General features: G+C 42.5%; 1 protein-coding gene across 1 annotated transcript in view; it reads left to right on the top strand.

The window, feature by feature from the left end:
- The window catches only part of CNBD1 (cyclic nucleotide binding domain containing 1), a 199,747-nt gene that overhangs the window by 118,404 nt on the left and 54,284 nt on the right, over window positions 1-27,059 (top strand). Inside the window, exons 7-10 of the mRNA XM_070392654.1 lie at window positions 709-846; window positions 3,252-3,384; window positions 22,514-22,623; window positions 23,872-24,022. Coding sequence (XP_070248755.1) covers window positions 709-846; window positions 3,252-3,384; window positions 22,514-22,623; window positions 23,872-24,022 — 532 coding nt within the window. The remainder of the gene's footprint in view (window positions 1-708; window positions 847-3,251; window positions 3,385-22,513; window positions 22,624-23,871; window positions 24,023-27,059) is intronic.

Raw genomic sequence — 27,059 nt, 5'->3', positions numbered from 1 at the left:
TGAAAAGGGTAGCGGTCGTACGCTAATTACCATGTTTCTCTTTTATTAGTGTAGATTAGGAGAAGCTGCACAGAAGCAGCCACTGCCTGCATTGACACTCTGGGAAGGGGGATTAGTTAGAACTTGCTCTCGGAAAACATCTGTCAGATGCTGAGCTGCGGACACGTCTGTAGCCCAGCAAGTGCTCCCCTAGACATGTGTCTCAGAAAAATAGTCGTGTATGAAATGAGGAGACATGTACGCTAATGTCCATGTCATCGTTTTATAGCCAATTACTGCTAACAACGCATGTCCAGCAACAAAAGAATGAATACATAACTTGAGTCTAGTCACACAGCAATGAAAAATGAATGGATTCCATTACTATGGCTGTATTTCAAAGACTTAATGTTTAGCAAAGACACAGAATAATGTCCTAAGCGGTTTCCTTCATGTTCTGAAAACAGTGGACATTTTTCTTGCTTTGGGAGTGACATTGGGCAGAAGCCTGACACCCACTTGGTTGCTCTGCCCCTTCCCTCCTGGAGGTGTGCTCCCTGCATCTCGCCCCACCCCCTCTGCATTTCTCTCCCTACATTTCCCCCACCCCCTGCATTTCTCTCCCTGCCTCTCTCCCTGGCATCTCTCCCCCAGACCTTCCTAGTCGTCTTGCTGCTCTGCTCATGTTGCCAGTGATATGAACTTTAAGTTGCCTGTGGTCTCTTATAGCTTAGACCATGGAGCACCTTTGGGACCCTGGATGTCACAGCTCAGATTCAGTCAGACCGAGTGGTGTCCTCAGTGGTGACAGAAGAAGATTGTGAACTTCTTAAGATCTCTGCAGACAATTATGCAAAGTTTAAATCGGTATGATCAAATCTAATCTATATATTAACACAACATGGCTGTAGATTCAAGAAAATTTTGCCTCTCTGAACAGATGCTCATATCTCTCTTATTTTTAATTTGATTTGACCTGGAAAACATAAAAATGACCTTTACTTAAATTTCCAACAGTGATGAGTGATTGAAGTAGGGAAAAAAAGGTCTTTATGGATATACAGGGTGGGGCCAAAGTAGGCCTACAGTTGTGTGTGTGAAACACAGTTTATTATTTTCCATACAAACATGCAAACCTCCTTTTTTAAAAATTGGTTTTTAGTGAGAGAGGGAGCGTGGGGGAGAGAGAAACATGGATGTGAGAGTGAAGCACAGTTTGGCTGCTTCCTGTAGGGGTCAGGCCCAGAGCTCGGGCTGTGCCCTGATGGGAATCCAGCCGGCAGCCTTCCCTGCTCATGCCAGGGCCCAGCCCCGTGGGCTTGCCTGGGGCTGTGAGCCCACTCCCCCACCCATACTTTATGTATATTTTTATGGCTTTTTGTTTTTCATAAATTCAAAATTTGTTTTTTCATTCAACACGTGTGTTTTGGGGTGTCAGGTGCTAGGCTTCCAGGATGATCAGGCGGCTGAGTCTCTGCTGCCTTCCCTGGGGAAGCCCCTGAGGGTGACCGGCTCCCACAGCGTAACCCAGCTGCAGGCAAGCCGCACAGCTGAATTCCACCCCTAATCCTGCGGCATCAAGATGACGCCTTTACTCTGTTTGACAATGTCTCTTTTAGTCAGACCCAAAGTGTGTCCCTCCCCTAGCCCCTCACTGGAGGGCGAGGAAGTGTGTGTCAGAGACCCGCCCCACCCGATGGTCCTGCCCTGGGGGCTGAGCCAGGGCTGGGTGCTCCGTGGGCAGGAGCAGGGGAGAGCCTGTGTGCTTGATCCAGGTCTCTGCTAGTCGGGGTCTTTTTCAATACCATGATGGTGGTGGTGGTGGTGAAGCTAATGATGTTCTCAAAATGCAGCCTCCTTCCATCCTGGTTTCAGAGCAGCTGGCTTTCAAAACTCTTTTTGTAAGTTTTGTTTTTATTTTTCAAAATATCAGTGTTACTTATTGGATACTAGAGGCCCGGTGCAGAGATTCGAGCACCAGTGGGGTCCCTTGCACTGGCCTGGACCCTCTCACAATCCGGGATCCCTCGGGGGATGTCAGAGAGCTGGTTTTGGTCAATCCCCCACAGGCCAGGCAGAGGGACCCCATCTGTGCATGAATCTGTGTACCGGGCCCCTAGTATGCATACAAGATCGTTGGTTAATCTCTTCCTGCCCTCCCCCTCCCCCTTCTCTCTGAGATTCATCAGTCTGTTCCATGTTTCCAGGCCTGTGTGTTGAGCATCTGCCCCCTGGTGGTCAGTGCATGTCATAGCTACCAGTTGAACGGTCACTTAGGCTTTTATATACATAGATAGATGATCAGTACAACTTTTGATTTTAATCTTGACTATGACAGTTTTGTTTAATACTAAAACATTCATAAAATATTATGAAAGGTGGGAAAATCAAACTTTAGTAGCAGACCTGTAGCTATGGTTACGTGGTCATAGAATGATGCTCTGATAAAATTCAAGTGTATTTTATGTAAAATCATATTATGTAACTGCTGGGGTCCAATCCCAGCGGGTCCAGGGGTCCCCAAAGGTGTGGACGGAGTCGGCGAAGAAGGAATGACATGGAGACAGCATTCAGTTGATCAGCAGCCTAGCCAGGATCTCTAGCCAAGTTCTGTGTCCATGTTCTCTCGCTAGGTTCTGTAGTCAGGTTCTGTTGCAAGGTTCTCTAGCCAGGTTCTCCAGCCAGGTTCGGTCGCCAGGTTCTTTAGCCAGGTTCTATCCAGGTTCTTTTGCCATGTTCTGTCTAGGTTTTCCAGTGAAGTTCTGTAGCCAGGTTCTGTCCAGGATCTTTTGCCATGTTCTCTGGCTAGGTTCTGGTTAGGATCTGATGAGGATGTGATGAGGATCTGATGTGGATCTGATGTTTATTGTCTTGTTACATCCGTATTTATACCAGCCGATTTTAATCCTGTCAATTTCTATTACAAAGATTAGGGCATTTCTTATCTCCATTCCAGGGAGTAAAGATTATGTAGCTTAACTACCCGCCTGGCACTTAATTAAGGGGTTGTATCCCCTCCCTAACCTCAGGGAAAAATCCCCACCTGGGGAAACAACCTTTCTTAGGGAGGTGACCTTGGTTAAAACACATGGCGCCAAGAAGGGGAGCAAACATATTAAGAACAGTATGCCATATATGCCAGGTCCCTTGAAACAGCAAGGATGGACCGGCTCCCGGCAATGTAACCTTTATTTTTCTTTCACTGACATTTATCTATTTTTTTCTTCTTTTTAAATTAGCTAACAGAGAAAATTTGATAACTTTTTTTACAGGAAAAAAAAAAGTTTGAAAATAAAGAAATAGTGAAACTAATCCGTGGGTGTCCCTACTATGAGGACTGGCCAACCCTGTACATCCACGAGCTGGTTCTGCGTGTTAAATGGAAGAAGTTTCCTCGCGGTCATGGTGAGTTTAACCCAATTTTGCAACTTTTTTTTTTTTACACATAATCTTACACGATTGGAATTTGTAACTTTTCAGTTTTAATGTTTCATTTGCTATTCACATGTTTGTCTAATCTATTTACTGTTACCTTTGAACCAGACATTTACATTATTGCTTCTTTTTCATTGAAAATCCTCCTGAAGACTGAGGCCGCCCTGCACTGGCCCTGCTGGCTGCCCCCATGCCTCACCTCCCCCCTACCCCGAGGCCCAGCCTGGAGGGAGAAAGGGATGGGGTTGGGGGGCTCCCCAGCAGGACACCTCCCTAAGCAGCCAGTGGGGCCCTGCACTGTGGAGCGACTCCAGTTCCCAGGAGAGCCCAGTCCTGGGGAAGGGGTGAGGCGGCGCCACCTGCAGGGCATGGACACACTTCCTGTCGCAGGGCACAGAGTGCAGTGGCATCATCCTGTGCGAGCCTTCCCTCCGGAGAGCCCACAACTGAGGGACCAGGCACCGCGGTGCTGTCCTGCAGAAGCCAGAGGGTGACCCTCATCCCCAGTGGGTGCTGCAGGGGGCCTGTGGGGATTGGTCCTGGAAATGGAGCCTCCAGGAGTAGGTCCGTGCCCTGCAAACAGGAAGCTAGCGAGGAGCGATCCTCTCCTTCGAGGACCCCCAGGGGAGCTGTGAGCAAACTCGACCCACCACATACCAGTCAGCAGGCACCTTGCCCTGAAACGCCCCATCCCCCCAAACTGTGAGAGGTGGTTGCCATCGAAGCCCCAGGTCTATGCATCTGTTATCTGACCAAGACCCACAGAGGAAGTGCCAGGGTGGCCAGAGCCCAGCCCTCTAGGAGGCAGCCACCAGCAGGGAGGGTGTGGGGTGAGACTGAGGTGGGGAGGGGCGCGAGGGGGGGCAGGGAGGGTGCGGGTCAAGGGGAGGCTTCTGCAGTCCTAGGGCCTCAGCAGAGCCAGGACTGTGCTTGGAGGATGGTCTGCAGGAGCTGGAGGTGAAGGTCTCAAGAGCCTGAGAGGGAGTTGTCAGCCTGATGCTGCTGTTGTTACTGAGCCTGGCTTGGCGGGGCCTGGCCTCGGGGAGCCTGGCCTGGCTGAGTGCCCCAGAGGCCTGTGCTCAGCAAGCTGGCGGCAGGCGGACAGGCCCTTGGTTAGAAAGAAGCGAATGTCCTGAGCGGTCAGTTGGGTCTCCAAGCTGAGCACAGTGCTGGCGCCTGCGTCTTACACACCAGTTTTTGAAACACAGTGTCCAGCACATGGTTAGCCAAGGACTTCTTTTTCATTGCTTATAACAACGGAGTATTGATTATGTTGCATTTGCTCATAAAGCATTTTCCCTGACAAGTTAGAAAAGACATTTTATTTTTATTTTTTGGACAAAAGTACACGGAAGGTGAGTCGCGGCCGCGGGTGAGACACTGGGGTTTGTGCATTCGGGAATTCAGCAGGTTTATTGGACAGAAACCATTTTTTTAATGTGTTGTTTTGAATTTATTCTGGTTTCCCCAATTTGTATCAGGCATTTTGAGCCTTGGTCCATACCTCATGTTTAGGGATATTTTGTATAAAAAATAATATCTTAGCCTTGCCAATGTGTCAGGACAATAGTAATTTTGAGATGATTAAAAAGGAGGAAAGAAACCATAGCAAGAAGATATTTTTAATTATGTGAGCCAAAAGAATACAAAGTTTGACAAAGGGGAATAGTTATGTGCTTTTAATGTATTTGATTACAAAAGATGAATATGTGTTTCAGTCTGAGACGTCCACCTGAAAGATTTAAACTTGGCATCGGGAGTTAGGAAGGTGCGGACTTGACATACAGACTCAGGCAGATGACAGTCTCAAGATCTTTTTGGAAAATGTCTTTAAAAACAATGGTGGACACTGTCTATTGCCCTGGGCAGCCTGTGATTATATTGAATAAGTCAAAAGTAGCGTTATTTTACCAAACATCAGTGCGTGCTGCTTACGTTTATATCGTTTTAAAACCACTTCTCTTCCTTTGGGAGGAGTGACCGCTTCCCTAGGTGACCTTCAGTGCCCCTCTGGGCTCTGAAATATGGTGACTCTTATAAATACGCTCACAGTGGAGTAATGTGTCCTGTCAGCATAACCTGATTTTTCTGGTACTGACAGACTTGATGTGTCAAAGAGAAGCATCTATAATAATCTATAATAATAAATGCATAATATGCTAATTAGACCAGACAGCCAAATGACCTTCCGGATGAAGCCAGGGCTGCAAGAGCCGAGGCAGCCGTGGCAGCTGTTAGGGCTGAGCCCCTTGCACGAATTTCGTGCACCGGGCCTCTACTTAGATATAATATCTTCCGACTTGACTCAAGATTTACTGTGAATTTTTGTCAGAAAATGTAGAGAATGTAGCTCAAATTACAGTCCTTATCTAGGTTTAAAATTGGCAGTGGTATGGTTTCCAAAGCATAATTAAGTGTGTTTCCATCTTACTTTAGGATGTGTATTGGATGGAGTTTCAGGGAGATTAAGTTAATTACTCAAAAGGTTGATGGACTTGAGGATGAATCTTGAGTAAACTGAAAGAAGTGAAGCTATTCTGGCTGCGTTTCCTCTGCTGCCTGAAGTCTTCTTACTTTGGGTCAGATGTCCGGGACCCGGACCTAATGGATATGCCCAGAGCTGCCTGTGACTTAGGCCAGCCTGGCTGTGTCACCCCAAACACCGTCTTCCCAGGGGCTCTTTTCCCAGGCCTCTGGCTAGAGCGTGGTGACTGCTGCCTCACCTGTTCCCGTGAACGATGTGGATGAGAGAAAAGGGTCGACGACCTGCCTCCACGAGCCTCTGGGGCACATTTTATTGTTGTCCTGCTTCTGTCGGCCTGTGCTGCCTGTTCCAGGCAGGATTTGCTGCACAAACACAATTACTAGACATACCAAAACTTGTAGTAATTTAGTTCTGAAAGATGAAATCTACCAATATAATAACAGTAAAAGATATAGTCTTCCCAACCAAAAGTGGAAACTTCCATCCACAGAACATATGCTTTGAAGCTCTACCTAGGAAGTTGGGACTTCTAGGCTCGAAATCCCAAATTTTTGACATGATCTTTCAGATCAACGAACTCTGCAGGCATGAGACCTCTTAGTCCCTCGGCGCACTCCTGAGCACCCCAGAACAGCTGTCTTTGATCTTTTCTTCCTTCTTTTCTGGTCTCTGCATTAAGTGAATATTTTCTAATGTAACATATTAGTTCATTAACGATTTTGCTATTTAGAGCAGTTTTAGGTTCATGACGAAATTGAGCAGAAAACACAGAGATCTCCCACATGCCCTGCCCCCAGTCGTGCACAGCACCCCCACTACTAGCACGCTGTGCAGAGCGCTCCACTGCTACACATCTACTCGCGTGGAAAAATCCAGAAAACTGATAACGACAAGTGCGGCGAGGATGTGGAGCAGCAGACACTCACTCTCATGTGCTAATGGGGATGCAAAGTGGTTCAGCCACTTTGGAAGACAGTTTGGTGGTGTCTTATAAAATTAAGTACATTAATTTTTATAAAAATTATCTTTATTGTTGAAGGTATTACAGATGTGCTTTCCCCACCCCCCATTCATCCCCTCCACCCCACACCCAACCCTCCCAGGCCCTCACCACACTACTGTCTGTGTCCATGGGTTATGCATATAAGTTCCCCGGTTAATCTCTCCTCACCCCCACCCCCCAACCCCTGCCTTTCCTCTGAGATTCCAGTTTATTCCATGCTTCTCTGTCTCTGGATCTATTTTGTTCACCAGTTTATTTTGCTCATTAGATTCCACATATGAGTGTGATCATGTGATACTTGTCTTTCTCTGACTGGCTTATTTTGCTTAGCATAATACTCTCCAGGTCCCTCCATGCTGTCCCAATGGATAAGAGAACCCTCTTTTTTACAGCAGCATAGTATTTCATGGTGTAAATGTACCACAGCTTTTTATCCTCTCATCTACAGATGGGCACTTGGCCTGTTTCCATATCTTAGCTATTGTAAATTGTGCTGCTATGACATAGGGGTGTATATATCCTTTCTGATTGGTGCTTTGGGTTTCTTAGGATATGTTCCTAGAAGTGGGATCACTGGGTCACATGGGAGTTCCATATTTAACTTTTTGAGGAAACGCCATACGGTTCTCCACAGTGGCTGCACCAGTCTGCATTCCCACCAGCAGTGCACTAGGGTTCCTTTTTCTCCACATCCTCACCAGCACTTGTTGTTTGTTGATTTGTTGATGATAGCCATTCTGACAGTGTGAGATGGTACCTCATTGTTGTTTTAATTTGCATCTCTGATGATCAGTGACTTTGAGCATTTTTTCATATGTCCCTTGACCATCTGTATGTCCACTTTGGAGAAGTATCTATTTAGGTCCTTTGCCCATTTTTTAATTGGATTGTTTGTCTTCCTTTTGTTAAATTGTATGAATTTCTTGTATATTTTGGAAATTAACCCCTTATCAGATGTATCATTGGCAAATATGTTTCTCCATACAGTGGCTCCCTTTTCATTTTGTTGATGGTGTCTTTTGCTGTGCAGAGCCTCTAAGTACATTCTTATACCATCCAGCAATCGCACTCTGTGATGCTTACCAAAGGACCTGAACACTTGTGTCCACACGAAAACCTGCATGCAAATGCTTATTGCAGCTTCTCCTCTAATGCTGACACTTGGAGTCAACGAGGGTGTCTTTCCCTAGGTGAGTGCACGAGTGAACTGTGGCCTCGCCAGACAATGGAATATTACTCAGCACAAGGAGAAGATGAGTTACCAGACCGTTAGAGGACATGAGAGACCTTAAATACACGTTATTAAGTGAAGGAAACAGTCTGAAAAGGCTACATACTGTGTGATTCCTATTACATGAAACTCTGGAAATGGCCAAACCTTAGCAAAATAATAAAAAGACCCAGTGGTTGCCATGGGTTAGGGAGGAGAGAGACATGGGTGCATGGAGCAGTAAATTTTAGGGCAGTAAATCAACTCTGTGATACTATAATGGTGGTTCAATATTATTGTACAGTCACTCAACCCACAGAGCGGTCAACCCAAGAGTGAGCCCCTGTGTTCACTGTGGGCTTGGTCTATGATGTTTCAATGAAGGTTCATCAGTTGTAACAATGTACCAGTCGGGCCAGGTGTGCTAATAGTGGGGGACACTGTGCAAGATTGGGGCGGGGTGTGTGGAGGTCACTGGCCTCCTGCACAGTGAGGTGCTGTCCTGGGAGCCCAGGTGTTAGCTCTCAGGAAGGCTGGTCCGCGCTCGGTGCTCATTCACGCAGGCTATTTGCTGCAGTCCGCAGTTCTGCTCTGCTTGGAATTGGCTCCGGCCTCATTTCTGTCACAGCCCACAGTCCCTGTGAAAAAGGATCTCCCTGATTGTCCAGGGGTAGGGGTGGGGGTCCGGTCTGACACCCTGGCCAGCAGGCATTGCAGGCACCATGGGCATGCGCTCTGGCATGGACATGCCACCTGTCAGCAAGAGCTGGGAGAGGTGCAGCCTCCCTGAACCATAGGACGGCAAGGGGAGGGGTCCACACTCACCTGAGGAGCCCACTCACTAGCCTTCTTGCCCCTCCGGGTGGGGGGAGGGGGCAGGGAGGCATTCCATGCAGCACCGGGCAGGCAGGACCCACTGCCTCATCTGGGACAGATAGCTTTGACTTTCATGTGCTCTGTCTTTCATGTGACCCCAGGTCATTTCTCTCCTGCACCCACTGTGTCCCCCATCAGACGGTCACTTCCTGGAACCGAAAAGAGGTGTCTTTTATCAGGGTTGCTCTTTAAAATACAGACATTCCTGAGGCAGATATTGCTTGGTGTTTTATATTTATTGATATTGCTTAGTCAAATGCCTTCAAATGACTACCTGAAATCCAACCCCCTATATGAGTTTTCTGGAATATGGAAATATGAGTCTTGCTCAAAATTTTTGTAAGGAGGGTTTTGTAAGCTTCCATAGTTTTAACAAAGCAAAGTATCTATGTCTATGCCTGTGCCTGTGTCTATGTCTGTGCCTGTGCCTGTGCCTGTGCCTGTGTCTGTGCCTGTGCCTGTGCCTGTGTCTGTGTCTGTGCCTGTGCCTGTACCTGTGCCTGTGCCTGTACCTGTGTCTGTGCCTGTGTCTATTTCTGTGTCTATTTTGTGCCTGTGTCTGTGCCTGTGCCTGTGTCTGTATCTGTGCCTATGGCTGTGGCTGTGCCTGTGCCGGTGCCTGTGCCTGTGTCTGTCTGTGCCTGTGTCTGTGCCTGTGCCTGTGTCTGTCTGTGCCTGTGTCTGTGCCTGTGCCTGTGTCTGTGTCTGTCTGTGCCTGTGTCTCTGTCTGTCTGTGCCTGTGTCTGTGCATGTGTCTATGTCTGTGCCTGTGCCTGTGTCTATGTCTGTGTCTATGTCTGTGCCTGTGTCTGTGCCTGTGCCTGTGCCTGTGCCTGTGCCTGTGCCTGTGTCTGTGTCTGTGCCTGTGCCTGTGTCTATGTCTGTGTCTATTCTGTGCCTGTGTCTGTGTCTGTGTCTGTGCCTGTGTCTGTGTCTGTGCCTGTGCCTGTGCCTGTGTCTGTGTCTGTGCCTGTGCCTGTGTCTATGTCTGTGTCTATTCTGTGCCTGTGTCTGTGTCTGTGTCTGTGCCTGTGTCTGTGCCTGTGCCTTTGTCTGTGCCTGTGTCTATGTCTGTGCCTGTGCCTGTGCCTGTGTCTATTTCTATGTCTGTTCTGTGCCTGTGCCTGTGCCTGTGTCTATTTCTATGTCTGTTCTGTGCCTGTGTCTGTGTCTGTGTCTGTGTCTACCTGTGCTTGTGCCTGTGTCTGTGTCTGTGCCTGTGTTTGTCCCTCTGTCTGTGCATGTATCTGTGCCTGTGCCTGTGTCCATCTCTATACCTATTTGTAGATCTGAAGCTATATATAATTGATGCCTATTATTTCACTGTCTGAGTTTACCTGGAAGATCCCTCATGTTTTAAAAGCAGCCACTGTCTTGTACTTGCCCCTCAGAGTAGTAGGCCAGCGCTCTGCAGTAATGATTTTCCCAAGGGGCATCTTGCTCTAGGTGCAGTGCTTTTGTTTAAATCGTTTCTCATGACCAGGTGAGTTACACCTGTGCAGCCTATGATGTTGTCTTAGAACAGCAGTCACAGAGCTGGTTTCATCTCTTTAGATGTTGGCATCACTGAATTGATGTCAGTGGCATTGGTGTATACCCGTGTGATCCCAAACAAATTCCCAAACTACTAGTTAAGGAGCCGACCTCCAGCTCCTGTGACATCGTGTGGACATTGGCTTACTTACAGAAAGATAGAAAAATAGGAACTGGCTTGGGAAAATCTGCCTCTGACAATAAAATTATTATTAGAATTTTTTGCATTTCTACATGCAAATGACAGCCACATGAGTCATTCACTACTCTTTAGTCTATATATTGATTTTCAAACTTTAATAAAATAGTGTCATTTGCATCTCTTTGTTGAATCTTGCAATTTAGAAGCCTTGGAAGTTGCAGAGAGTACAACGCCATAGAAGCCCTACATGGAAACAAGACAAATGTTGGGGCAGCTGAGGGCAGCCATGGCCAGACCTACATTTTCTTCTAGTCCCTTAAATTCCTAATCTTCAGGAGCTTTTAGGAGATGGTTACAGCTCTGAGAAAAATACGGGCACTCATGAATTTAGGCTTAAATTTCTCGAATAGCATGCTTTTAAGTTTTAAATTATTATTTTTATTGAACTTAGAGCATGTTTGGGAGGGTAGTGGTGTTTTCTGATGTTTATTTTAACATTAAGTCGATTCTTCCCCCAGAAAGGTTGGCAGGGCTTCCTGTGGGAACTCTGTGAACCTAGATTCTGTTTCCAATGGGCCTGAGTGTGAGAGGTTTTCTTCTTTTCGTGCAGACCATGCTAATACGACAGGTTGTTTTAGAAAATATTGCTGTAGCTTATCTGGAGGTAACATTTGCCACAGAGCGTAAACTATAAATCAAATGTAGGTTGCTATGCAAGAGTAAACGACTTGTGCCTGAGTAATGTGATAGTAATTATTTAGGCATTTTACACAGAATAATTAAAAAGAAACTTTTTAATTTAATTTATTAGGGTGACACTGCTTAACAAAATGGCATAGAACAATTTTATGGGCTTAAGCTGTTATTCTCAAGAAGTACATTGGCCCCTTCTTGATTCATGCTATTGGTCAAATATTGAAGACACGGTTTTAAAGAGAGGGAATATAATATCCATTACTTGGACAAGCCTTTCAGTCACAAAGGAACTAGCAATAGTGTTTCCTGTGTGTGAACCATAGAAAAACAGCCTCACAATTCAGTGTCCCTGTGACCTGGTGGCTTTGAGGGGAAAGTGATGTTTTGTTTATTGCAGATGTGATAGCTTATACTTTGCTCTTATGTTCTCTCACTAGGTTAAACATGTTATATGCAGTTTTTTTAAAATTTGTGTTAAAAATAGAAAGATATAAAAAAGATAGGTTAGTTGTATACATTTTTAAAGTCTATTCTTTTTATTTAAAAAACACTCCAGTGTACATTTTTGAGAGATATGCCTACTTTTTCCTCCATCATCATTTATCCTTCTATGCCCTTTTTGACTTCTGCCCTCCCTTCTCCCTCCACACATACTCACCGCCCTGAGAGAATTCATAGTTACATGCATTTAACATGTTTAACATTCTAGTCACTTTTCTTACACAATGACAGTAGAGAGGATGTCTCAGTGACCGAACTGATTTGAATAATGGCCCTCCAGGACCAAAAGTGGTCTTGACCCCGTTTTGTGTCTTGCATTTTCTAGAATAAGCTGTTGTTTTTGCCTTGTTTGCCTTAGAAAACTGATCATAGCAGCCTCTGCTGGGAGGCTGAGGGGACCCTGCTGTGTGTCATGATTAGAAAACCTGCGTTAGTTAGCTTGGTTGCATTTTCAAGGAGCTGATGATACTAATGCTTTCTTTCAAATTTGCTATAACATGGAAGCTAAAATGGACAAATGTAAGATGAAAAAGACTATTTAAGCACCTAAGTGGGAATAACAATATAAAATTATATTGGAAAACAATGTAGCAGCACTTCACAGAAAAATACACCAAAGCAAAGTCAGTTCATTCTAGGCATTCAGTGAGAACTGTACATTTTACTAAAATATAGATTCAGGGAGAGGAAGCCATAACCTCATCTTCAAGCATTTGAGGAAGTTCTGACACACATTCCCAACAAAATAAGATCCGATGAAAACTTCTATGTCAAAACAAAGTTAATGAGTTCCTGGCAGGAAATACCAGGATAGTTATCATTAAAGGGATAAGCTTACTAACATTCTTAAAAAAAAAAATAATAAGCATGAACTTGTAAAAGGGGATGGTGAAATCATCTTCTCTACTCATTATATCATTAGGTAGTTCAATATTTGTGGAGTCAATGAGAAGATTATCAGGAATCATGGATTTAAGTGAGGTGATGTGACAAGGTAGATATTTAAAATTTATAACAGCTATTTAATTATATTTAAAGGAAGAAGAGATTACATATATAACAACCAAAATATTAAATATCTAGAAATACACTTAATAAAAAGTATGAAGGTATTATATAACTCAGCTGACTTACATAAACTGAAACAATATTTAAGGTATAACTCATTCTTGGATAGGAAAACACTATGAAAGATGTCTGTTCACAGTGATTTTATTAGCTCAATGTGAACTTAACAAAAACAACAGTAAGATTTTTTTTTAAGTGGATTATGTTGATACTGTATTGTAAAAAATTAAGCCAAAAACTTAGAAAATACTTTGAAAATACTGAGGGAATATAATATGAATCAAATATTTTATTTGGTAGGCAGATTACTTGAAAGACAAACAAAATAAGAAAAAGCCTAGCAATTTAGTATACTATAGAGATATTTCATATTACTCTTTTTAAAATATGTTCTTATTGATTTCAGAGAGAGAGGAAGCGAGAGGGAGAGAGAGAGAAACATCCATGAGAGAGAAACTCATCTGCTGCCTCCTGCAAAGTCTTGCCTGTGGCAGTAACAGAACCACAGGCAGCACCCACGACTGACCTCCTGCAGCACCAGGGCCTCGGGGCCAGGGCCCAGCGGGTGTGCACACATCACTGCAGGCGCTCCACGAGGACCCCTGAGTGGGCAGCACGGAAGAGTTCCACCATCTTGGACCAGCCCTACTAGGCCAGGAAGGATGTAGGAACGAAACCATTTCCAGGATTTTGTGGCCGCAGGGAGAATACATGTTCTCTCAATAGATACGTAACAAATACATTGAGCTATGGAAAGGTAACATAATTTTACCTCTACTTAATGCTTTCCACTTTAATTAACAAATATTGATTGATTGCAAAATAACATGGCTCTGTGAGAGAGAAATTAACAGTGAAAATTGAAGAGTTTGAAAAGAATGGAGACTGGATTAGCCAATTAGGAAAAGGAGTTTCTGTGTAAGCTATAAATGTTTATATTATGCTCAAATAGGTGATACAGATAGCATATAGGAGCCTGCCTATCTTATTTCAATGCCTTTCAGTGAACTGTGTTTTATCTTTCCTTTTTGAGTAATTGCACCATTTAAAATTTAAAGTGATTCTCAGAGGGAAGGCATGGGTGGGTGGGGACAGATTAAAATATGCAAAAATGCATAACCTATGGACACAGACAATAGTGTGGTGATGGCCTGGGGGGGGGGGGTGCGTTGTGGAGGGGAGCAATAAGGGGAAAAGGGGACATCTGTAATACTCTCAACAATAAGATAAATTTTAAAAACGATCTGAGTAAGTCCTGGCTGGTGTGGCTCACTTGGTGTGGCTCACTTTCAGGCATCATCCCATCCCCTGAAAGATCGCCAGTTCCATTCCCAGTTGGGGCACATGCCTGGGCTGCAGGCTGGATCCTCAGTAGGGGGCCTGCACCAGGCAGCTGGTCAATGTTTTGCTCTCACATGGATGTTTCTCTCTCTCTCTCTCTCTCTCTCTCTCTCTCTCTACCTCTCCCTTCCTCTCTCACCAAAAATTAATTTAAAAATCTTTAAAAAATGTCCTGAATAAAATTTTTAAAATACAGGGGTTGGCAAAAATAGGTTTACAGTTGTGAGTACATGGAAAAGTTTATTCTTGTATTATTACTTATTAATTATTGTATTATTTTTCATACAAATGACTGTAAACCTACTTTTGCCTCACCCTATATGTATGTTCTCTAGCTTAAAAGCTCCTTAGAATAGTGACACATTCCAAAATCAAGTCCAGTTTTTATACCATATGAACAAAATATTGAATTTCTGCTTGCTTTTTGCAATACATGATACTGTGTAGATGTTCTTTTAGCTCTTATAGAAAAAAAGTTGATTTGGAACATTTAACTCTTACTTACTTTATTTTTCATTATTTGCCTAGTCAAGTCAACTGTGTTTCAGACTTCTTAAAGAACACAGTGTGTTTTGTGCATGCTGGTCACTTAAATTAAATAATTTAACTGGTTACTTCTGATTCTACAGTCGCATTTTTAGATAGAAAGGGCAATGGCATTGAGCCTTCATGCTTAAAATATAAAATATTTTCAACACCTCTAAAAATTTGACTGAAAGTATTTCTGAGACTATTTTCAGTTGTCTGTGTAAGCATATCTTGTGTAGTTATAATTCTGGACTTTAGACCCAGAAAAATTATTTTGTTAAAAGTTAAATATTATATGCCATCTCTTTGAGGTCAAACAGTTGAAGGAATTTTTATTCATAGAAAGTTGCCCGCACGTGTGTGTGTGTGTGTGTGTGTGTGTGTGTGTATTATATTGGATATTTTCAATGGAGAATGAAAAAAATATTAGGAACTCAGACATTAAATTTTAACACCAATTTGTTTTTTATTGTGGTCAAGAACACAAAACTTGAGATGTGCTCGGCTGTTGTTAAATGGACCGTATTGTTATCATAAGCATGATGTCATATAGCAGATCTCAGAGCTGCCTTATATATGATGAGCCACTTTTTCTCGCTGCTTTCCAAATTAAAGACAATTTGAACACTTGACGGTTTCATTATGATGTGCCTGTGTTTGTCTTTTTAGATGTATCTTAGTTGGGGTGAATTGAGCTTCTTAAAGCTGTATGTCCATTTTTCTCAAATTTGAGAAGTTTTTAGCCATGATTCCTACAAATAGGGTCTCTGTCCCTTTCTCTTTTTCATCTCCTTCTGGGACTCCTACAACGTGTCTGTGGACCCATTCATTTTTCTTCATTATTTTTCTTTTAGCTCCTGTGCCTCAGTAAGTACAAAAGTCCTGTCTTCAAGTTTGATTATTATTTCTCTGGTCTGATCAAGGCCTGTTAAGTCCCTCTAGTAGGTTTTATTCTTCAGTTTCAAAATGTCAGCTTAGTTCTTCTTCATAACTGCTATCACTGTTGATATGATTTAATAAAAAGTGTTAAGAAATAATCTACACACCTGGGAGAATAGGTTACGTTAGATATTCAAGCTGACATGTGGCAAATATTATTTTAACTGGATTAGTTATTAGGATAAAAATGACAATAGGAGAAAAATATGAGTATACAATTTATTTTGAGTTTGAATATGTAAAAGTAATGAGATTAAGAAGAAAAAAATAAGTTTCAGAATAAGCGACACAAATAATATTGTAAAAGAGGATTAATATGAAAGAGTTCACAAAATCTAATAAAACACATTGATATTCCACAATTAAAACATGGAAATGAAATTTGTCATCTCTTTTAAAAGTTTTTCTGAAAACTGCAAAAATAGTAAAATCAACAATTTTCACAATATTTTGTCAGAAAATTTTGCAGAAAATTGAAGGCTGGATCATCCGTCATTGTACTGAAGTGCGATTTTGAAAAACATCATATAAAATTATTGCACTAATTTGAGTGTAAATAACCAATGTTCTGAAGGCATGTAATACATCTCTTTATACAAATATTTACCTACACTGGTCCCTATTATGTTAAAATATAACAAGTAGAATATATCTTGAATCAAAATTAATTATTGTGACATTAAGGAGGAAAATCATTATTTAAAATAATGAATGAATTTAATTATCATATATACTAGGTACAAATGATAAATGCAGCCTCCTATTCAAGTACTTCTTTGGGCCACTCCATTTAGTATGTGATTATTCCTCTCTGAAAAAAAAATGCTGCTAACTAATTGAACTGAAATTAATGCAGATGGTTAGGTAGGGCCAGAAATGAAGTAACTAATCAGCATATCATTAAATGGACAATTACCATGATTAGCTAGAATCTATGATTAAAATATATGATCATCAGGTGAAAACTTAGAAACTCTTCTTTTTCTACACAAAGATGAAAATAATTTTCATCTATTCACGTAGTGCTACTTAGGAAGCGCTGTCTCTTGCAGTTAAGTTGCTTGATCTCTGTGGTATTCCCAAGAACCCTGTGAGATAAGGTCATTTTGCTGTTTCAACTAAAAATATAATTCCAATTCCACGTGTCAGGCTACACACAATTACTTGTCCTAACTTAAAATATTTCATTGAAATGAAATAAACACACCTATATATCTATTTAACTCACCATCCTTCTATGTATGACTGTATCAAGATTCATCACATTGCCAGGAAAAAAAAAGGGGGCGTTAGCAGGGAATCAGAAATATTTTTGGAAGATGGTAACCATACAATTCCTGTGTGATTTGACAGCTAGTCAATCACAGGTATTGTCACCGAAATTCTTTGCTGATCAAACCTAGAAGGAAGTTCTCTGGATCAGCCACCTGACCCAAATTTGCTCAATACTACTTTTTCCTGAAGAACAAAAATCTTGAGTCCCCCCTGAAACCTCAAATAATGGGGTCCACGTGGAGAGTCAATGGGGAGCTTGTAGTCTCTTCAGATGTGTGGGGGATCTTTGAAGCCCAGGATGAATGTTAATTCATTTAGAAAGAATTTGTTTCCTACCCCCCAAGCCTGTAGAGGTGCAAAGACAGAGTTCAATTTAAAATAAAACTCAGTGCCTCCCAGGTGGAGGGGATTTTAGCTGCAACACCAGGAGCTCTGATGAGTAATTTCCAGAGATTTTCTCCTGTTTCTTTCCATGCCATGCAGCACCAGGACTAGGAGCTGAAGGTGTCTCCAGGCTCCGTGAGTGGCTGTCCCAGCTCACCCTGTGACCACAGCCCTTTGGGGCTTAGGAGGCAGACTGGCCACATCCATTCTCTCCGCTGACTTTGCCGCTGGCTCCAGACCTTTCTCACCGGTGACTGTGCGCTTACATTTTATTCCTGGTTTTTGAATTTTTTTTTGCCTTTCACCACTTCAGATATTGTAAAACATTTTATCCAGAGTTTCATAAAACCTAAAGCCACCATATCTGAGCTTCCTCTTGCACTTAGTTAACCTGTTGAGGGAAATTGCAATTTAAAATGGAGATCTTGCATTCATTTCACAAACCTTTATTGAGTGGCTACTGTGCAGATATGGAGGGAACGAAAGATGAAGGTCCTTGTCTCCATGGAGCTAAAGGGTACAGCACACCGAGCACAAGAAGTCAGTCAGTAAATTAGACAGGATGGCAGGTGGTCACACAACCAGGAAGAGGGCAGAGTGAAGAGCTGGGAGCAGGTTGGACTGTGGTGAAGTAGGAAGTCAGGGCTGGTTTCCGAGAAGGAGACCTGAGAAGGAAACCTGACCAGAGCAACAGTGAAGGAAGGTGTGGCTTCCTTGGCCGGAGGTGGCGCGTCCAGCCTGGACCCTCCCTCTGTGAATGGTCTGAGCCAGTGGTTCCCAAACTTATTTGGCCTACCGCCCCCTTTCCAGAAAAAATATTACTCATGGCCCCCTGGAAATTAATTTTTTTAAAATTTTAATAGCAATTAAACAGAAAGATATATGTATTAATGTTTCTACCTTTTTCGTAAAATATAGTAAAGAAAGGTGTAAATTAGAAACATTGAAGTTTGAAATTATGAAACTATTTATTGAACTCAGAATAGAAAGGTAATACAAAAAAAGTTAGAACAAATGCACCTGTGGCCATCACCGCCCCCCTGGATCACTGCAGCTCCCACCAGGGGGCGGTAGCGCCCACTTTGGGAATCACTCAGACTCTGAGCCCAGTGTTTGTCCAGCTTGAAAACTGGGCGGGGAGGGGAGAGCGTGGGGAGGGAGCACCTCTAACCCTTATTCATCTGCCTGACTGTGCGGAGAGTCATACACTGTCATTGCTGTGAAATAATCCTGTAAGTGTATTGTTTTGGTAAGTTCTTCACTTGGAGTAGTTTCTGAGGCATGTTGAAAATCTAAAATTTCTTCCATGTCTTTCTCTGGATTTCCTCTATCAATAACTTATTTGTGTATAACCTTTTTACCAAATCACCAATTTGTGAGATTAGAGAAATGTCCATTTGTTTTTTTACTTCTTATGCAAAGTGACCGTTATTTAATATACCTGAAGATTTTACATATAGTATTCATTATAAGAATGACTTATTTTAATGTACCATGAATTTAAAATCACATAATTAACCAATGATCAATTCTTCTGATATGCATTTCTATTTAAGATTTGTCTCTACTTAGCCATAAATGTATTTATCTGCACATAAATATACATTTCTTTTTAAAAATTGAATGCATTGGGGTAACATTAGTTAATAAAATTATACAGGTAAGGTATGCAATTCTACAACACAACATCAGTATATTGTATTGAGTATTTACCACCTGAGTCAAGAATATACATTTCTTAATAATGAAGAAGTACCGTCTAATATTAATTAAAGTATCTTCAGTGGATTCTTACAGAAATATTCAGTAAATGCAAACTCCTTTCTAACCAAGATCTTTCTTAACAACATTAAGAAAGCAAACTAAATCTATCCATGAGGAAAACACTTTTGGAAAATTTCCCCGCGTGGAAAGTAAGCTCACAAAAGGCATCGTTGGCCCCTTCTTCTCATCACTCTTTCCCGGTCACAGTGTTTCAAGGTGAACGCGTGTGCTGCTTGGAGCTGCCCCCGCCTTCCTGGTCCCAGATACACTCCTGCCCCCAAACCGGGCTCGGTCCTCTGCCGCGGGCCTGGCTGTATCTCAGTTTAGAAGACGTCCCAGGACTGTCTTTCCAATCACTCATTTCCACTGAAACGGGCCTGACCTGCCCCAGTGATGATGCGACAGCCAGGAAGGCATTGCCCTTCCCCTGCTTCTTCTGAAGAGTCTGGCAGCTGGGGTAGAATAGTTTATCAGACTTGGGTGTTTCCTGCCATGTGATAGCCAAAGAACAATGCCGACGTTCCGTCTCTGTGAACCCTTTTTTTCTCCCTATTATTTACGTTTAGGGTAAAATCAGGGCTGCACTTCGCACAATGCTTTAGAATGTCAGCCTAAGTTACTATGGGGCTCTTTAAAACCTAATTTTTAAATTCATATCAACTTTCTTTGCTGAACATTAATGAGTCCGACCTTTAAAAATAATGAATACAATGTCATCTATTTAGTCTATGACTAAATCTTTTCAATTAAAATTGTGTAATAATCCTCTGGGTCTTTTCATGTGTGTGTCATTTTCTGTGTCGCCCGAGGGAAGGTCGAGGAGCTGACAGCACGTCACCAGTAGTTCTTGGGTGTGGGAATGGGACAGGGTGGAGTCAGTAAACCAGGAGACACACTGAGGAGGTGTTGAGTCTGTCCCGGGGAACTGGTATGACTTTTTCTAGTCAACAATAATGTTTCAAATGCGCACTTTTGATAATGTCCTTAAACCCAGAGCTCTCCGGAGTTGTCTTCATTAAGACAAACATTTGTGGCGATCGTTAGAAAGACCAAGGAGAATTACTCCTGGAATGAGATGGCCTCATAGCAGTGGTTTGGCTTTGACCTTGTAGCCTGACCTTCAGCACAAGGTCCCTGCCCTCCTGGATATTATAGATGCTTCCCTGTGGCCTATAGATGGCTTGGCTTACAGCCCAAGTGCCATCAGCAGATGAGTGGATAAAAGAGTGTGATACATTTACACCATGGAATTCTACTCTGCTATAAAATGGAAGAAAATTTTACCCCATGGAGGGATCTGGAGAGTATTACGCTAAGTGAAATAAGGCAGTCAGAGAAAGACAAGTATCACATGATCTCACTCATATGTAGAATTTCATGAACAAACTGAACCATCAAACAAAAGAGAGACAGGCTTATAGATAGAGAGCAGGCAGACAGCGTGTGTGTGTGTGTGTGTGTGTGTGTGTGCGTGCGTGCGCGTGCAAAGCAGAGCATTTAAGCAAAAAAGAAAGAACTCATGGACATGGACAACAGTATGGTGATTGCAGGGGGCAGGGGGATGGGTGGAGGTAGTAGAGGGCACAGAGGAGATAAAAGGTGGTAGGAAATAAAATTAAAATGAAAAAACCTGCATCCATAATAATATGTATATTGTTTTTAAGGAAAGGCAGAGCAGCGCACAGGACAAGTGAAGAGGAAAGGGTTTCCATGGGTTTCCCTGGTGCTTAGTGCACCTCTCCTTGCGGGGACCTTGCAGTGTGCCAGGCCTGCTCTGCGCCCATTGGCTGGCTGAAGGAAGGAGGGCGGGCTCTACTGTCCCACCTCAGTGCAAGGCCATCTTTGCTTTCATGAGTGTGGCCTCTGAGGAAGTTCCCCATCTGTACAGTCTGCACAGAATTCTACAGACAAAGCGCACTTCGATATCTTAAGTAACTTTGTAATGTCATTGTTTGCCTGCAAGAAAGAGTACAGGAGAGTGTAAGTGTTACCGTAATAATTTATTTAGGCAAAATAATTGATTACTGACAGTAGCATCATTTTTAAGTCTTTGTTTTATAAACTTTGAGTTCTGAATATTATCTGAGGAGAGGGAGATAACATATTCTCTTAAACATTTCAACAAAAAATTGAAAAGCCACTTGTTTTATCTTAAAGTATTTTTCCATTGTCTGTTATTTTTTATTTTTGCTTATGGTAAATATGTTATCAATAGTTACCTTGTTCTTTTTAATTATAATTTTTAAAGAGCTATGCTATTTTCCTGCTTATTATTTTAATAACATAAATAAATTTTCTCATGTTGATATATACTCTTATATAATGTGAAATAAATAATTTTGAATAATCAAAATTTTTATTTTTTAATTATAAAAGAGCTGTGGTACATTTACACAATGGAATACTACTCTGCTTTAAAAAATCATGGGAGAGACACATGTGTCTATACATATGTTATCTCTGTTACTTTTAGGGTTTGCAGAAAAAATATTGATATGCTTCAAAATGAACAAAATAAAAAGCCAATTTGAAGTAGCAATTTTAATTTATGTATGCTTAATTGATTTTATTATTTAAATTAAATTATGTTGATAATTTAAAATGTTATGTAGATCAGGAGGTTTTTATTCCAATTGCTTTTTAATCAGTGCCTGGGTAATTATAAAGGTATTATCCAGTTCAGCTTCAAACAGATCTTGGTCTTAGGGTAGCTTCACAAATCTGAGCAAACAATAATGACATTAACAGCATGATCTACTATGCAATCTAGGTGCCAGCCATCATACTAAGCACTTTATATGCACTTAATTACCCCATGTCAAGTATAGAACGGGACTCTTAGTTTTGCCATTTTCAAGGTGAAAAGCCCGAAGCTCAGGGATTAATAGAATTTGCGGCGGGTCATGTAGGACCTTGCTTTAAACCCCGCCGAGAGAGGAGAGTGCTAACCGGGCTCCATCGGGCTCGGGGATGTTACACACTCGGGGACTGTGCAAGCCAGTTGGTGAACCATTGGCAGTTTGGCATTAGCATGGCAGGGAAGTCACACCACAAAGATCCAAAAATGCCAACTGAGGCTTGACCCCCTCTCTCCCCTGCCCCCCGCTTCTGGCCCTTCTCCCCGTTCACTGCAAGGGGGGGCGGTGGGGGGGAGGGCCTCTGCTGCCACAGTCACACCAATGTTTCCTTCTCTGTAGATGCCAGATGTGGGTGTCTGTCATAGGCTAGTGCTGCCAGTAGACTGGCATCCATTAAGAAACTTACCTTTTATAGAGGAATGTTTGAAATTCTCTATAAACTCACCATTTATAGAGAGGAATGTGTGAAATAATGAATTATCTTTTTTGTTTTCAGTGATAGTGGAAAGTGGAAATATAATTCCTTTCGTGGCTTTTATTAATTCTGGACATTGTAACATTTATAGAAATATTGTAGGACTCGTGAAATTACAGCCAAAAAAAGTGGTAAGTTTTAAACTTTCATGTTCTCTTTAATCTGTTAATCGACTCCAGTGAATAAAGGATGTTGACTATCTTTTCATTGCTTATTGGATACATTATTTGTGTGTCTTCCTTTGTGAAATTTCTATTCAATGTTTTTTACTATTTTTGGTTGGGTTTTTTTTTTCTCCTCCTCACTGAGTTGTAAGATACCAGAATGTAAGATAAGTTGTAAGATATATTGAGTTGTGATCAAGATATCAATGACCAATGTGCTTAATGGCCAATAAGCACATTGAAAGACGCTTAACATCTTTGTTTATCAGAAAAATGCCAGTTATTACCACAAAGTATCACTATAAGGTATCAGGTTGGCCGAAACACACGTAACATATGGCCCAGAAATTTCACTACATATTCACTCAAGAGAAATAAAATGAAATGCCTGCGCAAAGACCTACATGTACCTTCATTAGCCAGAGGCTGTAAGCTACCCAGGTGCCCAGGGCCTGCTGCATGGTCAGCACTAGGGGTATCTGGGGGTGGAGCACCACACCTCCGGGAAAACAGGAATGATGCCTTCGAGAACCTGCACGAAGGGGCGAAAGGCTCAGACGCGAGAGTCAGTCTATGAGATGCCGGGTTTATGAAGTTCTCAAACAGGCAGAACGCGAATGCGCGGAGATGGGGAGTGAGAGCTGAGCTGCTGGTTGGCCAGGCACCTTCCGTACGCTCGTCACTGCGAACCCAGCGGGCTCTCTGGCCTGTGGAGGTTGGGCGGAGGCGCACTGGTTGGAAGGGGACACACCTTCCAGATAGATCTTGGCTTGGGACCCCTTTTTAGACTTCCTCTCACCCTCCTATCCTGAGGGCTACCCTGTATTTTCATTGTTTCTTTCCTTATTTTTTTCATCTTGCTGCTCACCAACTCATCCCTGTGTCAGAGATAACATACTAGCTGAGCGATGCTTACAAAATGGCAGCCTAGGACTTTGAAGAGTGGAATGAGTTCAATGTTTCCTAAACATCTTGGCAGGTTCAAAAGCGCAGTGTGCACTGAAGGGCAGTGCCCCCAGGTCCCTCAGGTGCCGAAGTGGCCCATCGATAGCACAGAACTCACACCGTGTAAGGACAGGTGTTCTCTGGTTGCATGAAGTTGCAATGCATGTTAAACACCACACACCGCGCTGGTTTGTGAACAGCGTTCCTGGCAGAAACAGTGTTTATCTGTGATCTGAGCGTCTCATTAAGCGCCACTCCCCTCTCTCGCAGAAGAAGGTCCGGAAGCTGGTCTACATGGGGCAGCTCCACAAGCAGGAGTCCTTCGGCGAGCTCAGCGCGCTCCTGCAGCTGCCCTTCACCTGCACCGTGGTGGCCGGGGAGGAGGTGGAGGCGGCCGTCATCCAAGGCAAGGACCTGCGTGGTAAGCACCGACTCGTCTTCTCTTGTAACTGTGACGACATTTTATTTGTTGATCACATGACAAGAGTGGACATATTTCACAGTCTAGTCAGGACACTTAAGGAAGAATAAGTGTGTGATGTTCCTTAGAGACAGCATGTCCATAACCTCACGTTCTGTCTGTTTTAGTGGCTCTCCTTTAGACGATATTAGAAATACTTCAAAAGACTGATTTAAAATTACTGGACTAGCTCTTCTGATTTCCAAGTTAATATTAATAGTAGTACTCCCTCCTGGGCTGGTGTTTCTCAGTGGTTAGAGTGTCAGCCTTTACACACAAGGGTTGAGGGTTCAATTCCCAGTCAAGGACACGTACCTGGGTTGTAGGTTGGATCCCTGGTCTTGGTCAGGGTGAGTGCGGGAAGCAACCAATAAGTGTGTTCCTCTCCCATCAATGTTTCTCTCTTTCTATTCCTCCTGCCCTCCCTTCTACTCTCTCTAAATATCAATGAGAACAATATCCTTTGGTGAGGATTAAGAAAGAAAAATATCACAGTGCTCTCTCCTTTTCTGGAACACTTTGTTTATTTATCTCTAAAATTACTGCTACTGTGTTTCTGGTTCTGGTCAAGTGTGTACTATCCTCCAACTTACAGTCTAGATCAAGTGTATATGAAGACCTATAACTTGTATTTAAGCCTTTATCTGAAAGTTTAGAATTCTAGTAACATTAGAAAAGTGATCATGCAGCTACTATGTTTGGCCTTCAAACATTATAAATACTCAAGTGGGATATACAATTCAGTATAAAGGATAAATGAATTTGGGTTAATACGTCAAAGCACAATCCTATATAATAAAAGGCTAATATGCAAATAGACCAAACAACCGAACAACCGGTTGCTATGGTGTGCGCTGACCACCAGGGGGCGCATGAGGAACATGGTGGGCTTTGTCCACAGGCAGCAGAGCACAGAACATGGTGGGCATCAGCCGTGGTGGGATGGTGGAGCAGGTGAGTGGGGGGGCACCAGACCAAGGCAGGGCGCCAGTTGCTGTCATTGGGGTGAGCCTCTGGTGGTTATGAAAATTTTTTGCTACTGTGTGCCATGGTCCTGCCCGGTGCTCACACCAGCTGCCAGTTCCAGCCCCACTCCCACCCACTGCCGAAGCCTGGCGCCAGTCCTGATTGCTTGGCACCATCAGCGGGTGCAAGCGGTGGCTGCTGGCCCCGATCACCCCTGAGGACTTCTCCACCTCCCCCTGTTCATGATGGGCGATCGAGGCAACAGCCACCACTCGCATCCATTGCTGGTGCTGGCCCCAATCACTCTGCGCCATCAGCACGTGGGAGCGGTGGCGGCAGGAGTGGGGCTGCTGGCAGACAGGGGACCAGAGCCATGGCAGGAGGAGCCAGGCGGGGGTGCAGAAGATGGGCTGAGACCCTCCCCTGTGCCCACTGCAGCCTTGCAGCCCACAGTTTCTTTCAAGGTGCACAAATTTGTGCACTGGGCCTCTAGTAGGTTAATAAAAAAGTATAATTTTATCTACAATAAAACTAAAAATGTCAAATATTGAATAAGGACTACATAAAAGAGGAGAAACTAATAGAAATTAACATGAGTGAGATATTTTATTCAAATAAATTCAATTAGAAAGATTTTGATGATTATCCAGGTATGATATGACTGAATCCCCTTATCCTGAATTTCAAGTACTTTTTGTGTGTCTCTTAGGGGATATGTTCCCTCGAGCTGCTTAACTCTGCTTTGGTTTACCTTCAAATTCATGTGTTCATTTTCAAAGTTATCAATTTGAAATAGCATTGATTAATTTTCCACCCTTCTGTGGCATTCAGATACAACTCCCTCCTCAAAGTAAATATCACTTAAAAATAATTATAAACACCAGTTAAACGACAGCTTCTGCCTGACACAGCGAGGCCCCTCTTTCCTGGACTAATTACGTTAACTGGTGCAGGCAAATGTACTGGGCCTCCTTCCAGCAGTGGCTGTAGCAGAATCTCCTGTGCCACCTGGAAACCAGCCTTCAGCGGGCAGAGTGGTGGGAGCTGGGCCTGCGATTTTGCTGCTCACATTTTCAATTTCATTCTACATTTTGTTCAGCTGGGACTGATGTGATGGAGCTACTGCCGTGCTGTGTGTTAATCAGTTAAACCTCCAACTGAAACATTCTTGAGAACTCTTTTCGGCTTGTTCTTTATTTCTACATTCTAATTACTTTATTATTTATTCCAAAAAAGTAAAAAAAAATTTTTTTTAACTAAATAGCTTTACTGAAAAACTTAATAGTTAATTTTGCTGGGAGGGTCATCTTCACACATAAACAAAGATGATCTTCCTATTTGCATTTTCATATAACTTTATCCTGGTTCCATTTATTCTATTTCCTTTATTGTCTCAGATCCGAACCCACCTCTGTGAAACAGTGTAAGGCAGGGCCCAAGGGAAAGTAAAAACATCAGGTTGAAGACAAATGAAAATGTTAAACTGGAATAAGAGACATGAGAAAACCCAGGATATGCCATCTTGCTATTGAGAAAAAGTGTTGTTTTTTAGCTGCCGTATTGCACTGGTGATAGAAAATTAAAAACAACTTACATAGAACTGAGAAATAAATAAATAAATAAACAAGCATTAAGTCAAACCAATATGTTCCAACAGAATCTTCAGTCATATGTTGATTATGTTAGCTGAACTTTCTAATCTATCAAAGATTATTACATAGAGTGATTTTTTTAGACCTGGAAAATGTATTACTGAAAGAATAAAGTCCATATCTTCAAGCATACAAGGTCATATTCTCTATTTGTTCCCATGCAAATCATATTAAAGAGCCAATAGCATTTAAATGATCCAGTTTATCAACAATCATTAGTAAACTAGTGGCCTGGGGCACAGACTCATGCACATTGAAAGAAAATTAATTAGAAGAAATACTTTAATATCGCTATTTGCCCTTTCTCTATAATAGAGGTGTCAGAGATGAAAGAAAATTAGTAAACTGTATATGAAAATAATATATAAATTGATTAATAA

The sequence above is a fragment of the Myotis yumanensis genome, unplaced genomic scaffold (assembly GCF_028538775.1).
Source record: "Myotis yumanensis isolate MYYU_CA2020_CCGP unplaced genomic scaffold, mMyoYum1.0.hap1 SCAF_15, whole genome shotgun sequence".
In the NCBI taxonomy this organism is placed as follows: Eukaryota; Metazoa; Chordata; class Mammalia; order Chiroptera; family Vespertilionidae; genus Myotis; species Myotis yumanensis.
Note: the sequence above shows the minus strand (reverse complement) of the source record. Positions and strands in the feature narration are given on the sequence as shown.